Source organism: Rosa rugosa, chromosome 7 (genome assembly GCF_958449725.1).
Source record: "Rosa rugosa chromosome 7, drRosRugo1.1, whole genome shotgun sequence".
In the NCBI taxonomy this organism is placed as follows: Eukaryota; Viridiplantae; Streptophyta; class Magnoliopsida; order Rosales; family Rosaceae; genus Rosa; species Rosa rugosa.
Genome location: NC_084826.1, coordinates 37,639,095 through 37,652,229, shown reverse-complemented (window position 1 = coordinate 37,652,229; position 13,135 = coordinate 37,639,095). Strand labels below are relative to the sequence as shown.

General features: G+C 39.7%; 1 protein-coding gene and 1 long non-coding RNA gene across 2 annotated transcripts; both read left to right on the top strand.

Moving 5' to 3' along the window:
* The first annotated feature begins 276 nt into the window (after nt 1-276).
* On the top strand, nt 277-6,634 carry LOC133720280 (uncharacterized). Its single transcript, XR_009851792.1, has 4 exons — nt 277-335; nt 424-476; nt 5,303-5,361; nt 6,384-6,634. It is a non-coding gene; the product is annotated as an uncharacterized LOC133720280 (long non-coding RNA).
* Nucleotides 6,635-8,632: 1,998 nt separating this feature from the next.
* LOC133723259 (WUSCHEL-related homeobox 11) lies at nt 8,633-10,525 on the top strand (the record flags this gene model as incomplete). Its single annotated transcript, XM_062150076.1, has 2 exons — nt 8,633-9,248; nt 10,326-10,525. Coding segments are annotated over exons 1-2 (816 nt in total), but the record flags the coding sequence as incomplete, so codon positions are not given.
* Between the last annotated feature and the right edge of the window lie 2,610 nt (nt 10,526-13,135).

Below are 13,135 nucleotides of genomic sequence, written 5' to 3'. Positions count from 1 at the left end.
TGTTCATGGTAAGAAAATTATATATATAAGGAAAATTACTGTGGTAGGTTTCCAAAACCGGAAACCCACCTTTCTCTCTCCTCTCCCCCGATTTTCCCCTCTTTCTTCTTCGGGAAATCCTTCTTCCCTTCGATTGGCCGCCGTCCGGCCATCACCCGGCAGAAAGCCGGCCACCACAGGGTCGTCTCCTCCCCTGGTCACGCTGGTGCCCTTAGTTTTCGACTATTTGGCCGGAAAAGCTCAGATCGAAGCAAAGTTCTCTCCGGCTGCAGTTTGGGGTTTTCGCCGATTTCCGGCCATTCCGGCCACCTCCGGCCACCATATTGACATCGAAGGTTTGGTTTTTGATGGTGATCATTTCCCCTAAGGTAGTTCGTTCCAATTTGCATTGTAGAGGTTGAATTGATGATTTTTCATTTCTAGGGTTCTTGAAGCTTCGGGGCTTTCCTTCACCGGCTTGATTCGACCACTTCGAGGTAAAATTGGTTGATGTTGTAGTTGGGAAGTTGATTGGGCTTGTTGTGTAGATGCTAGTGCCGGAGTTTGGTGGTCATCGGAGGAAGTGGCCGCCGGCGCGTGGTCCCCACGCGCCGCCACTGTAGGTAGCGCGTGGTGGCGCGTAGAACTACATTTTAATTACCGTTTTAGTTCCATAAATTCTTTAATGATATTAGAAGCTTATACATGAAGTTTGATGGAAATTGGAGGAAGTTACGATTGAGCATGAATTGTTGATTATTGATTTACGTGAATTTGATCGCCGAAATTCTTTCGAATTCACTTTAGAATTTATATATCGATGAATGAATATTATTGGAGAATTACGGATGGATTCGATGTGAATTGAGAAGTTGGATTTTGAAGGGGGGACGTTTTGAATTTCAATTTCTAATTATCATAAAGTTAATTTCCGTCCTGTAAATATATATTTTTTTTTTTTAGGAAAGGACGTCAACTTTATTAAAAAATAAGATTAGCAATTACAGTTCGAGAGTACAAACTCCCTAATACTTGGAGGAATAAAACCCACCCAAGAAACATCTACGCAAGAGTGCAAAGCTAGATTAGCCAGCTTATGAGCGGCTGTATTTGACTCACGGTACACATGAGAGAAGGAGGCTCCAGGAAGAACCTGCAAAGAGGCCACTATGTCATCAATAATGCGACCTAGAACAGAGAGGTTGCCATCGGTGTCCCTAGTAGCATTCACCATCGTCAAACAGTCAGACTCAAAGCTAACTGGAAAGAGACCATGATCAGTGGCCAGCCTACAGGCCATTCGCCCAGCCAAAACCTCCATTTCTTCCGCGGTGGAGGCTTGTCGGATAAACCAACATCCACCTGCTACCACCACACCATCATGGTTTCTGAACAGAACTCCCAGGCCCCCACGCTTTGAATGAGGATCAAAAGCCCCATCTGTATTTGCTTTTAGCCACCCAGCCGATGGTGGTAACCAAGGCTTAGGAATGCGCCTCTGTACGGACGAAGGTGCAGACTTTTGAACCGCTTGGAATGTGAGAAAGTCATTTCGAGTTTTAAAGAAAAGCTGGAATAGACTCAAAGACTTCTCCTTCCAGAGACGCTTATTGCGTTCCTTCCAAACTGCCCATGAAATGAAGAGTAACAAGCCGAAATCCTCCTTAGATAAAATCTTCGAACAAGAGACCAGCCATTCATTATAGTTATGAACTATAGAACTTACTGAGATTGCACGTGACAAAGACGGAAACAACTTCAATACATCCCTCATCACAGGACAATCACGCTGAATATGGGATATTGTTTCCTCCTCGGCATTGCAGAACCAACATCCATTCTCAACAAAAACCCTCTTAGACACAAGCTGACTAGTTGTAGGCAATATTGAGGAGCAAACCTTCCAACTGTGCACTTTAACTTTGGGGGGAACAGGAGCTCTCCATAGGCTTTTCCACAAAAAACTCTCTGTCTGTACACTAGAAGAAGAGCCTAGATTTGGGTAAAGTTCCGCATATGCAAGGCGATAGGCACTGCTAGTAGTGAAGCACCCGTGCTTATCGTAATGCCAAACCCATCTATCATGCACCCTTCTAACACTCAAAGGGAGAGACAAAATGTGAGCTGCATCACTCTCTTCAAAGCAAGCCTTAATTAGGTCTTCATTCCAGACTCCAGGCACCAACATAAGCTCATGAACCATATCTGGGGCCTCAGGATGACGCACAAAAGGTCGAAACGCATGGGGCCGTGGAATCCACGGATCGTTCCAAATATGAATAGAGGTACCATCTCCTACTTGCCATCTAATCCCTTTTTGTAAGATATTGAGAGCCGAAAAAATTCCCCGCCAACAGCCTGAAGGGGATGAAGAGAGATGAGCTGACCTTATATCCCCATTAGGGTAATATTTCGCTTTGTAAATTCGAGCTAACAAAGATGTAGGATTGGAGAGGAGGCGCCATCCTTGTCTAGCCAGTAGAGCAAGATTATGTGCATGTAAGTCCCGGAAACCTAAACCACCACTTTCTTTGGGTTGACAGAGTTTATCCCAAGCCATCCAATGGATCTTCCGATTGTCCTCTTTACTGCCCCACCAAAAACGGGCACACATTTGATGCAATTTATCACAAAATTGTTTAGGGAGAAGATAACAACTCATCGCATAAGTAGGCAACGACTGAGCTACCACTCTGATGAGTAACTCCTTACCTGCACTACTGAGCAACTTCCTGTGCCATCCCTCAAGCTTCTTACTGAGCCTCTCAGAAATATACGCAAAAGTTTCAGTCTTTTTACGCCCCACATAGGTTGGGAGACCCAAGTACTTTACATGCTTTGGAACAACAGCAACACCTAAAAAGGAGGCTAAACTCTCTTGAACATTAGCTGACACATTTTTGCTAAACACGATTTCACTCTTCTCAAAATTAACTCGTTGCCCCGAGGCACGTTCATAGTCATCCAAGACTGACTTTATGTGGGAACACTCTTCCATGGAAGCTTGCCCAAATAGCAAACTATCATCAGCGAAAAGAAGATGGTGGATGGTTGGGGCTCCCATACAAACAGAAATACCTTGCAGAGCTCCTTGATTAACCTTATGTTGAAGAAGGGCAGAAAAGCCCTCCGCACATAACAAAAATAGATATGGTGACAAAGGGTCCCCCTGTCGCAAACCTCGGGTAGGAGTGACATAACCCCTCGGTTGACCATTCACCAGAAAGGAATATCGGACAGTAGTAACACACTGCATAACCACTTGGATCCAAGATTCTTCAAACCCAAGTCGTGATAAAACAGCACGGAGGTAAGACCACTCCATCCGATCATAGGCCTTGCTCATGTCTAGCTTTAGTGACAACAATCCATCCCCTGATCTTGTATTATGAATGCAATGAGAGACTTCGTTAGCAATCAATGTGTTATCAGTAATGTGCCTACCTGGAATAAAAGCACTTTGAAATGGAGATACAATCTCTGATAGGAAACTCTTAAGCCTGTTAACCAGAACCTTAGAACATATTTTGTAAATAACATTACATAGAGCAATTGGACGTAACTCTGCCATTCTGGTGGGGTACTGCACTTTAGGAATCAAGCATACATGGGTATAGTTAATCTCCCCAAGCATTTGACCAGTCTGAAGGAAATTTTGCACCGCTCGTACAACATCATTACCAATAGTGTCCCAATACTGTTGAAAGAAAAGGGGAGGCATGCCATCCGGACCCGGAGCCTTAGTTGGATACATTTGAAAAAGTGCTGCCCTGATCTCTTCTGCAGAATAGGGAGCACAAAGCCTCGAGTTCATCTGTGAGGTCACTCTAGGTTGAATGAGGTCAACAACATCCCACATATGGCTTGGGTCAGATTCCCCAGCAGTAAACATATCAGAAAAGTAATCAACCACAACCTGTTCCATGCCAAAGTCCGACGTTTGCCAAACCCCCTGTGCATCGAAAAGGCCAGTCAACCGATTCTTGGCTCATCTATTAGATGCCTTGCGGTGGAAGAACTTAGTATTCCGGTCTCCATCCACTAGCCATGTAACCTTCGCACGCTGCCGCCAATATTCATTATCCTCAGCCAATAACTTTGCCAGCCTTAGAGAAAGGCTATGACTCTCATGTTGGGTGTCAACAGACATAGAAGAACCCAGTAGAACCTGAAGTCGACCCCGAAGCAAAGCAATTTCTTTATCCCTGCCACCAAAGGTTACTCGCTGCCAGGAATTTAAAGAAAACCTGGTATTCCGAATTTTCTGTGCTACTTGGAACATAGAATGGCCAGAAGAGTTTGAAATCCAACCTTCGGAAACCACTGCCCCACAATCCGGGTGGTCAACCCAGAAGCTTTCAAACTTGAAACGACGCGGATACTGACGCGTAGTTGGACCTGAGGATGTCGCATGCAACAGAATAGGGATGTGATCCCCATGAATGGGTGCCAAATTTGAAACCCTAGCCGCTGTGAAGATGTCAATCCAAGAGGCAGAGGCTACACCGCGATCCAACCTGCATCGCACCCCACCACCCTGCCAGGTAAAAGGAGTTCCCAAGAACCCTAAATCTGCGAGATCACAGTAAGATAACGCATCCCTGAATGGCTGCATTTGACTCTCCCTCCTAACAACCCCACCTGACTTCTCATCTCCATGCAATAACTCGTTGAAATCACCAAGAATCACCCAAGGCAGTGAGGATTGGTCCCCCAACTCCCGAAGGAGAGCCCAGGATCGATGTCGCTCAGCCGTCGTAGCATGGCCATAGAAGCCAGTTAAGCGCCAAACCAGATTTGAACCATCTGAGTCGTGAATTTCAACATCAATATGGTGGTCGGATTTTGACCTAAAACGAACGTCAAGGGCATCCTTCCAAAACATGGCCAGACCACCGGACAGTCCCCTGCTGAAGACTGCTTCACAATTCAGATATCCAATCTGAAACCTCAAATCTACCATGTAATCAGGCTCCCGGACTTTCGTTTCACACAAGAAAATGACAGAGGGTTGATTCTGTTGAATCAACTTCTTAAGTGCCAGAACTGCAGCGTCATTGCCGAGTCCTCTGCAATTCCAAGCCAACACCTTCATCACCGAAAGGTTGAACAGTTGATCTGTGGACAAACCGCAGACAGTAGGAGCCGCACAAGCAGCGTTACAGCGTCGCACCAGGATAACGGCGGCGCTTAGGACAAACCGCAGACAGTAGGAGCCGCACCTTATATATAGGAGGTTTACTTTTTATATATTTTCGTTTACAACCTAAATGTTGATAGTTTTCGTCCTGTAAATATATATTTATGAATGTTATTCGTACAGGACGAGAGGAGTCTCCATACGAGGAAAATACCGAGCGACGTCAGGATTGAGCATATATCGTGAGTGGACTTTTGTTTTTAAGTACATGATGCATGCATTTATTCTTTGATTATGCTCTAATTATTTATCATTTTACATTTCGAGCATGTGATTCGATTTCGGAGATGGATTTCGTTTTATCTCATATAATTACTTTCGATAATGATTCGTTTCCGAAGTTGCTTATGATTTATAATGTTATTTGATGAATTATTTATTTCCGAGGTGATTTCCGGAATTTTACTTTTTAGTTATATTCGTATTCATGGATTTGAGATTTTTGGAAAGGTTTCGAAATGGGATTTCGATGGAATTATTTTCTTGTTTATTTATTTGATCCTTGGTTTTGTCATTGGGAATGCCTTAGCAATAATGTCGGTTTGAGAACTTTGTTTATTTGAAGATTTTATGGCGTGCGGGGTCACGTCATTGGAAATTCTTTTACGAGAGATGGGGAAGCCTTATGTATTTTGGATTTACTGGATTTTCGGTTATGTTTCCATGTGCCATACTGAGGGGTGATTTTATCATGCTAGCATTGATTTTCCGCCTTTGTGGCGCAGGTTACTGTCTCTGTGACAGTAATTCTGTAGCCCGGTATCCTATCGCTACACTTAGTGGCGTAAGGGTATATTACGGGAGTTATGGGAGTTTTTAGCCTGGGAGGCTATCACCCGAGCCTGGGAGGCTCACTGGTATGGCTATTGCCTTCCCCTACTCACTTTACTACTTAAGCTAGCGGGGCTAGCTCGATTTTCGTTTAACCAGCGGGGCTGGTCTTATTTTCCTTGAGTATCAGAGTTCCAACTTTTTCTTTTAAATCATATGTGACTAGCGGGGCTAGTTGGTTTTCATGAGTGGAACTCCTCTTGTTTTATTTTCGTTAATCATTGCATGCATCGGGAATTTTTTTTTTTTTTTTTAAAGAAATAAATGTGGGAAAGTATAAATCCATTTGGTTTATATTTGTTAATTTTTGTCCACTCACGCTAACGTGTTTTTCAATACTTTTCCCCTGGGCCCTTCGGTTTCAAATGCCCAGTTTTCAGTGTTGCTGCTCGGCGTTCAGGAGTGAGCCATAGTGACCGCATCCGCTTCCGTCATCATATTTTGTAGGTTATTTATTTAGCCTACTGTACTCTATGTTAAACTTATATTCCTAGAATGCTCTGATTACTAAGGGATATGTGACCCAAACTTGTATGAATTATATTTGAGGTCTATGACCTAACTTTGGTGATTGTAGTAACTTGTACCTTTCGGAGATTATGTATGATGTTGTTAGCTTTGAGATGGGATTGGTGGAATTTGGGAGCAGGGTGGCTCCAGGAGTTGTGGTTGGATTATTAGAAGTGAATTTTGTTTTCCGCAGGATTTTGGGTTATCCATTTTTTAAGGGAGGTTATGCCGAAATTTTTTGGTAAATCTCCTTTAAAGGTGGGTCCCGCAGGGCCACTTCGGATTCCATGGTGGAATTCGGGGTGGGTCCTGTCATCTTATCTGGATTTGACATGAACTTGTAGTTTAGGAAATTGAATTATAGGTTGCAATTTCATTTGAGTTCCACAATTTATGACCAAAAAAAAATGGCTTTGTCTATCTGGATTTTGTAGTTTATGGGTTCTGATTGGAATTGGGTTTTGAATTTTTGATGTTGTGATAAGGAAGTGATTTCAATTAGTCTCCTTTATATATGTATTTAATCAAATGTCGAATAAGGAGCTTTTTTTTTTTTTTTTTTTTAATTTTTTTTTTATAAAGAAACTGTTTTTTAGTCAAGTTTTGTTTTGCAGATGCACCACAGAAACAGTGATGAACAAGATTGGGATCGAGCACGTGGATGGTGGGGATTCGAAGGGAAGCAACACAAATGCCGCGGCGGCCGGTGCGGCATTGAATTGATGTAATTGGCTAGATCCATGTACATTTGATATGCTTCGTAGCTCTAACATTTTACTTTTTTTGTGGTTGATTTTATTGGAAAGTATGAGAAAATATGTAGAAATAATGTTTTAATTCCAGTTATGTAATAGAATAGCATATATTTGGTAGATTTTGACTAACTGTACTAATGGTTATCTGATGTGATTGTTTTGTTTGGGCAATAAGTATTTTATTAAGGGGTAACAACTTTTTTATTGGGGGAAATAAACATTTTATTGGGGGCCAATAAATTTTTTATTAGTGGACAACATACATTTTATTGGGGATAAGAAAAATTTATTGGGTTTTTTTTTTTTTTTTTGGGGGGGGGGGGGGGGGCAATGATATTCTTATTTGGTGACCTATGAGATCTCCAATGAACTTTTTGGAGACATCCGGCAACCTCTGGCAAGGTTTTCGGCGATTGATGACCGGATTTCTGCGATTAGTGGTCGGATTCCTATGACTGGTGGCTGGAGTTCAGCACCGTTGAAGAGTCCGGTAAAGTCTCCGATGACTTCTCTCTCTAAGTGACAAAGGGAGAGAGGGCAAAATTGTCTCAAAAGTAAACAAAAAACAATAAAACAATTACTTAACTGGATATTAAGGCAAAAAATATGTAATTTGTTGGGTAAGTGGACAATCTTATAAGATGTTTGGTAAATGGGATTATTCTAGCTCAAATTTGAGTAAATGGACATTTTCCCTAAAAATAAAAACACAATTGCGCTTGGGTAACTCTGCCTTTTCAAAGAAGCAATGATATTCTTTGGTGACCTATGAGATCTCCAACGAACTTTTTGGAGACATCCGGAGACCTCTAGTGAGGTTTCTAGCGATTGATGACCGGATTTCTGCGACTAGTGGCTGGATTCTAATGACTGGTGGCTGGAGCGACTGTTGAAGAGTCCGGTAAAGTCTCCGATGACTTCTCTCTCTAAGTGACAAAGGTAGGGAGGGCAAAATTGTCTCAAAACTAAACAAAAAACAATAAAAAAAATTACTTAACTGGATATTAAGGCAAAAAATATGTAATTTGTTCGGTAAGTGGGCAATCTTATAAGATGTTTGGTAAGTGAGATTATTCTAGCTCAAATTTAAGTAAATCAACATTTTCCCTAAAAATAAAAACACAATTGCGCTTGGGTAACTCTGCCTTTTCAAAGAAACGATAATCGTGAAGGGCAGTTATGTATTTTCAGTCATCAACATTACTTCAAGCCCTTTATATAGCCTGACTTCCTTGAAGCGGTTCATGTACTTTAATTTATCATTTCCCTTCAACCTAGGTTTCAGGTTCACGAACATTGTTTTTTTATTTTTTTTTTCTTTTTTTCTTTTTTCCTCTCTCCTTCCTTCCTCACAGTAATGGAAGATCATCAAGGCCAAGGCGGAGGCCAAGAGGCCAAAGAGCCAAACAGTCCAAACAGTAATGGCTCCTCAGAGAGAAGTGAACCAGTAAGGTCAAGGTGGATTCCGAAACCAGAGCAAATCCTAATTCTGGAGTCTATTTTCAATAGTGGAATGGTAAATCCTCCGAAAGAAGAGACCGTGAGGATAAGAAAACTGCTAGAGAAATTCGGGTCGGTTGGAGATGCAAACGTCTTTTACTGGTTCCAAAACCGACGGTCAAGATCCCGTCGCCGCCAACGGCAGTTGCAAGCGAGCTTTGAGCAGAGGAACCAAGCAGCAGCTGATCAACAAGTTGGTGGTGCAATTCAGTATGGAAGCTCTAGTACTACTAGTTTCAGTGCTCCACCACCACCACCAGCTATGGCTTTTGGAGCTTCTACACCTTCCACTTTTGGTTCTAATTATGATCTTGTGGGCGATTCTTCTTCATCTTCTTGTGCTGCTATGGCAGCAGATGATCACTTCTTTTCAGTTTCCGGTCAAATGGGTTTTCCAGATATCGAGCACAGTTCCTCCGGTGTAACGTCTGTGTTAGGTCCTTCAGATGCCTCAAGTTTGCACTTCCAATCTGGTTAGTGCATGCCTAATTAAAATAATTGGTCGACCGTTTCAGATTTAGTTTCACGTTTTCTCTCTTTTTCTCTTTTACCAATTTTTTTTGCTTTAACTGGAAACTTGACCTATCATAATTATAGCTAACTCCGTTTCAGTTCAACATATATATAATATTTCTTTTGTTTGATATTTCAGTCTCAAATATTTTGATTCATACTCTCCGATTACTTCCTCTATATACGATCTATTTTAAGTTGGAAGTTATATCAAATTTTTGAGAGACCCATCAATTCATGATTTATTCGAAACAGGAAATGATTTTCAATTTCTAGAGAAATTATTTTACTGTCGACCCAAAAAGAAAAAAGAAATTATTTTACTTACTACAAATTCCTCGAGCCGGCGTTAAGGATCGAGCTCAGTTAGTAGCTAAATTATCTACTATATATAGTCCTTCTTTCCTTCAAAAAAGAAATATCTGAATCTAATCAGTATTTATATTTTGTACTTAATTAGGAGTTGAGGAGTTGTACTAATATTCACTAATTAATTTAGTATTCAGATTTATAGAGATAGGCAATGATTTAATGTTGTTTGAACTGTTAAGACTCATGCATGAAGAAAAGTACTAATAATTACTTTTTGTTGATGCGACTGTTCTTCTGTTTTGAATACCATGAACATCGCAGTATGCTTTCCCTGAAAACATGTAAATCCTTTTCAGCGGCAGTCTTTTCACTTTTTGAAGAAAACTTTCCAAAGAAAACTTCTCTTTTGATTTTCAGCTTTCCCTGAAATAGATTATTTACATTCTTAATTTTATGCTCTTTAACCAAATAAATGAGAAACTGGCCATGGAACCCCCAACCCCAAAAATCTCACTGCTTTATATATAGATTCGGCCCACTTTTTGTGGACTTTTTGTTCCTCCAGTTTCTTATACTATTTAAGAATGCCTCAAAGATGCCTACATTTTGCTACTAAATTCTCCTAGGTAGGTCTTTTAATTGTTAGCAAAGCTTCTGGAAAGAAGATCGAAATTGCATGGCGCTGAATCAAGTTAATTAATTATTAGTTGCTTAATAATATGCAGGTGTGAATCTGATGATGACAGTATTTATTAATGGGGTTCCAACAGAAGTTCCAAGAGGGCCACTTGACATGAAAGCAATGTTTGGCACTCAAGATGTGTTGTTGATTCATTCCTCTGGAGTTCCACTTCCAATCAATGAGTTTGGTTTCTTAGCCCACAGCTTGCAGCCTGGTGAAAGCTATTTCCTGGTCTCTCTCTCTCTCTCTCTCTCTCTCTCTCTCTCTCTCTCTCTCTCTCTCTCTGCGCACATGAGTCAGAATTGAAGTACATCGTAATCAGTATAAATTTTTATATATAGGAATAATGCACTTGCAGTTTTCTCTTGTATTATTTTATCCAAGTGAAAGATTTCTATATGGTAGTTCATACAAATGGTACTCGATGAAAAAGTTGAAATCAGCATGCATGAGCTGTGTGCCTTATTGCATTAAACTTTTATCTGTTTAATATATATGGGGATTTAGAGAATTTACAGATTCCAAGGAGGGAACCTCTCCTCTAGTTGGACTGACTGTATGATGAACTGGTTTGTTTAATCACTTCAAGATTCCAAATGGAGGTTGCATTGGTAACATCTACGGATTTTAGTTGGATTTTCTAGAAATTATCTTTCACCTTTCTAAATGGAGGATAGCATATATTGGTAACATTTATGAATTCCACTACCTTCTTATTAAGACTATATATATGCTTTTTTATCCTTATTTATTTTAGGCTTCTGTAATATCCTGGCCGGTGCATGCTTTTTTGATTCTTTGATTTTTTTTGCTTAGTTTGTTTCTGGTAAATTAAAAGCTGATTTAAGCTACTAAACATTATAAATGCAGGTTTCCAGACCAAATTAAGCTACAAAAGCTGCTGCACCTGCCAATTGAGGGCTTCCTACAGCAATCTGGCTTCTTCTTCCTCGATCTTCATCATCTCTCTTTTTCCCCTACAGCAGAATGTGATTATTAGCTAGACAATATCTACATGCATGAGATTCTTTGCCTCATGCCTTTTTCAAATAGTTTTTGTTTCATCCAACCATCTATCATTTCTCCCCTGTTTCTTTTTTCATGTTATTTGAAGTAAATTAACTTCAGTAATAACATATATATAATATATAGAAACTCTATGTTTAAATAGAACATTAACGGTTTTCTTTATGTATCCTTATGTATATGTGCATATATATAACACATTCACACACACACACACACACACACACATATATATATATATATATATATATATATATATATATATATATATATATGTATGCATGCATGTACTGTAGTTTTTCTTCATAAACGATACCGTGCAAATCAAGAGTGTGAGTGTGCCAGGGACGAAATAGTGCAATCTCGTTGAACCTTACTTGGATAAATTATAACTGGGATAAAATTAACCTAGATCATAGGGGAAAGAGTTCTACATGCGTCATCGATAATTCAAAATATTAAGGGTTACATTATTGTTGTGAAAAAGATGAGATACCAGTCAAGTAAAAATCTAAATTTCTTACTGATAGATTGAAAAAAAAAACAAAAAATTGCTTAACATTTCTATAAAAAAAATTTGAATATATATATATATATATATATATATATATCTAGATTTTATGAAAAGATTTTTACCTTATATATTCTTGCTTTTAGTGTAAATGAAGAAAACGTTGCCCCTTTAGGGTGCCACTTAAGATGGTCATCTTAGCTCTTTTGAAAGTTAGGTTAATATTAGGCCCCGAATCTAATCCAGTAGATAAAAGGATATATCCCAATGTTGTTGTGTATTTGCTTTGTTACTATAGTCCCCGCGTTATTTTAGTTTGGTATTTCCCTAGTCATTGTGCCTTGAAGCCATATATCTTATTCAATACTTAATGCAGCTATTGAAAACTATCGATAAAAGGATAGCAAATGTTAAGTTCTTCTGAAAACGAGTTGTTTGCAGAATATGGGCGAGATTAGGGAAATGGAGGAATGTAATATTTGATGAAACTGCATGGTGAGAGTACGTGGACTCCTCCTCCGAAAAGAAGCAACTTGGACTCCAGACCGACCAACATAACCAATCCACAACTGACGGATGTTCTAAGAAAAACATTAAGGCGCGTCCATAGAGAAATACCATGTGATATCAAAATTTACAACTTTTATTGGCTGGCATCTCCATTTTAAACTCACATATTTGCTCTGCGTTTGATTCTATGCATATTTGGTTCTAGATGCCGGCCACAAGAAACTCTGTGCTTGCTACCCAATTATAATAAAATTTGTACTTTGACCAAGGAAACACCTCCGTCAACCTTCCTAGCCAAGCTACGTGGGATACATATATTACAAATTTTAATCATGCTCATGATTAACATGAACAACTCATTATCCATTAGTTTTCTTACAATTAGGCCTCGTTTGGTTCACGAAAGAGAAATCAATTCCCTTGTCTTTCCCATGGGGAAGGGAAACTAAAGTTCCTATAAGGTTTCCTTTCCTTTGTTTGGTAAAGCAGGGAAAGTATTCAGGAAAGACCATTTGATTTCCTTTCCGATGTTTGGTTGGTGCAGGAAAGTAAAGTAAAAATATATCAATGTTTCAATAATACCCTTGTATTTTAAAATAAAAACATCATAAAAATTCAAAAGTACACCAATTTTTTATGCAAGAGCGGATATTGTTGTCCAAAACTTTTGTAATAAATGCTAGGAAATGGGAAGCGAAAATCAATCCCATGGGGTTTGAGTGGAATGATTTCCCCCCTACTTTCCCCTCTGTCAGGAAAGTATTTCCAGAGTTTGTGGTTACCAAACAAAGGAAAGTAATGACTTT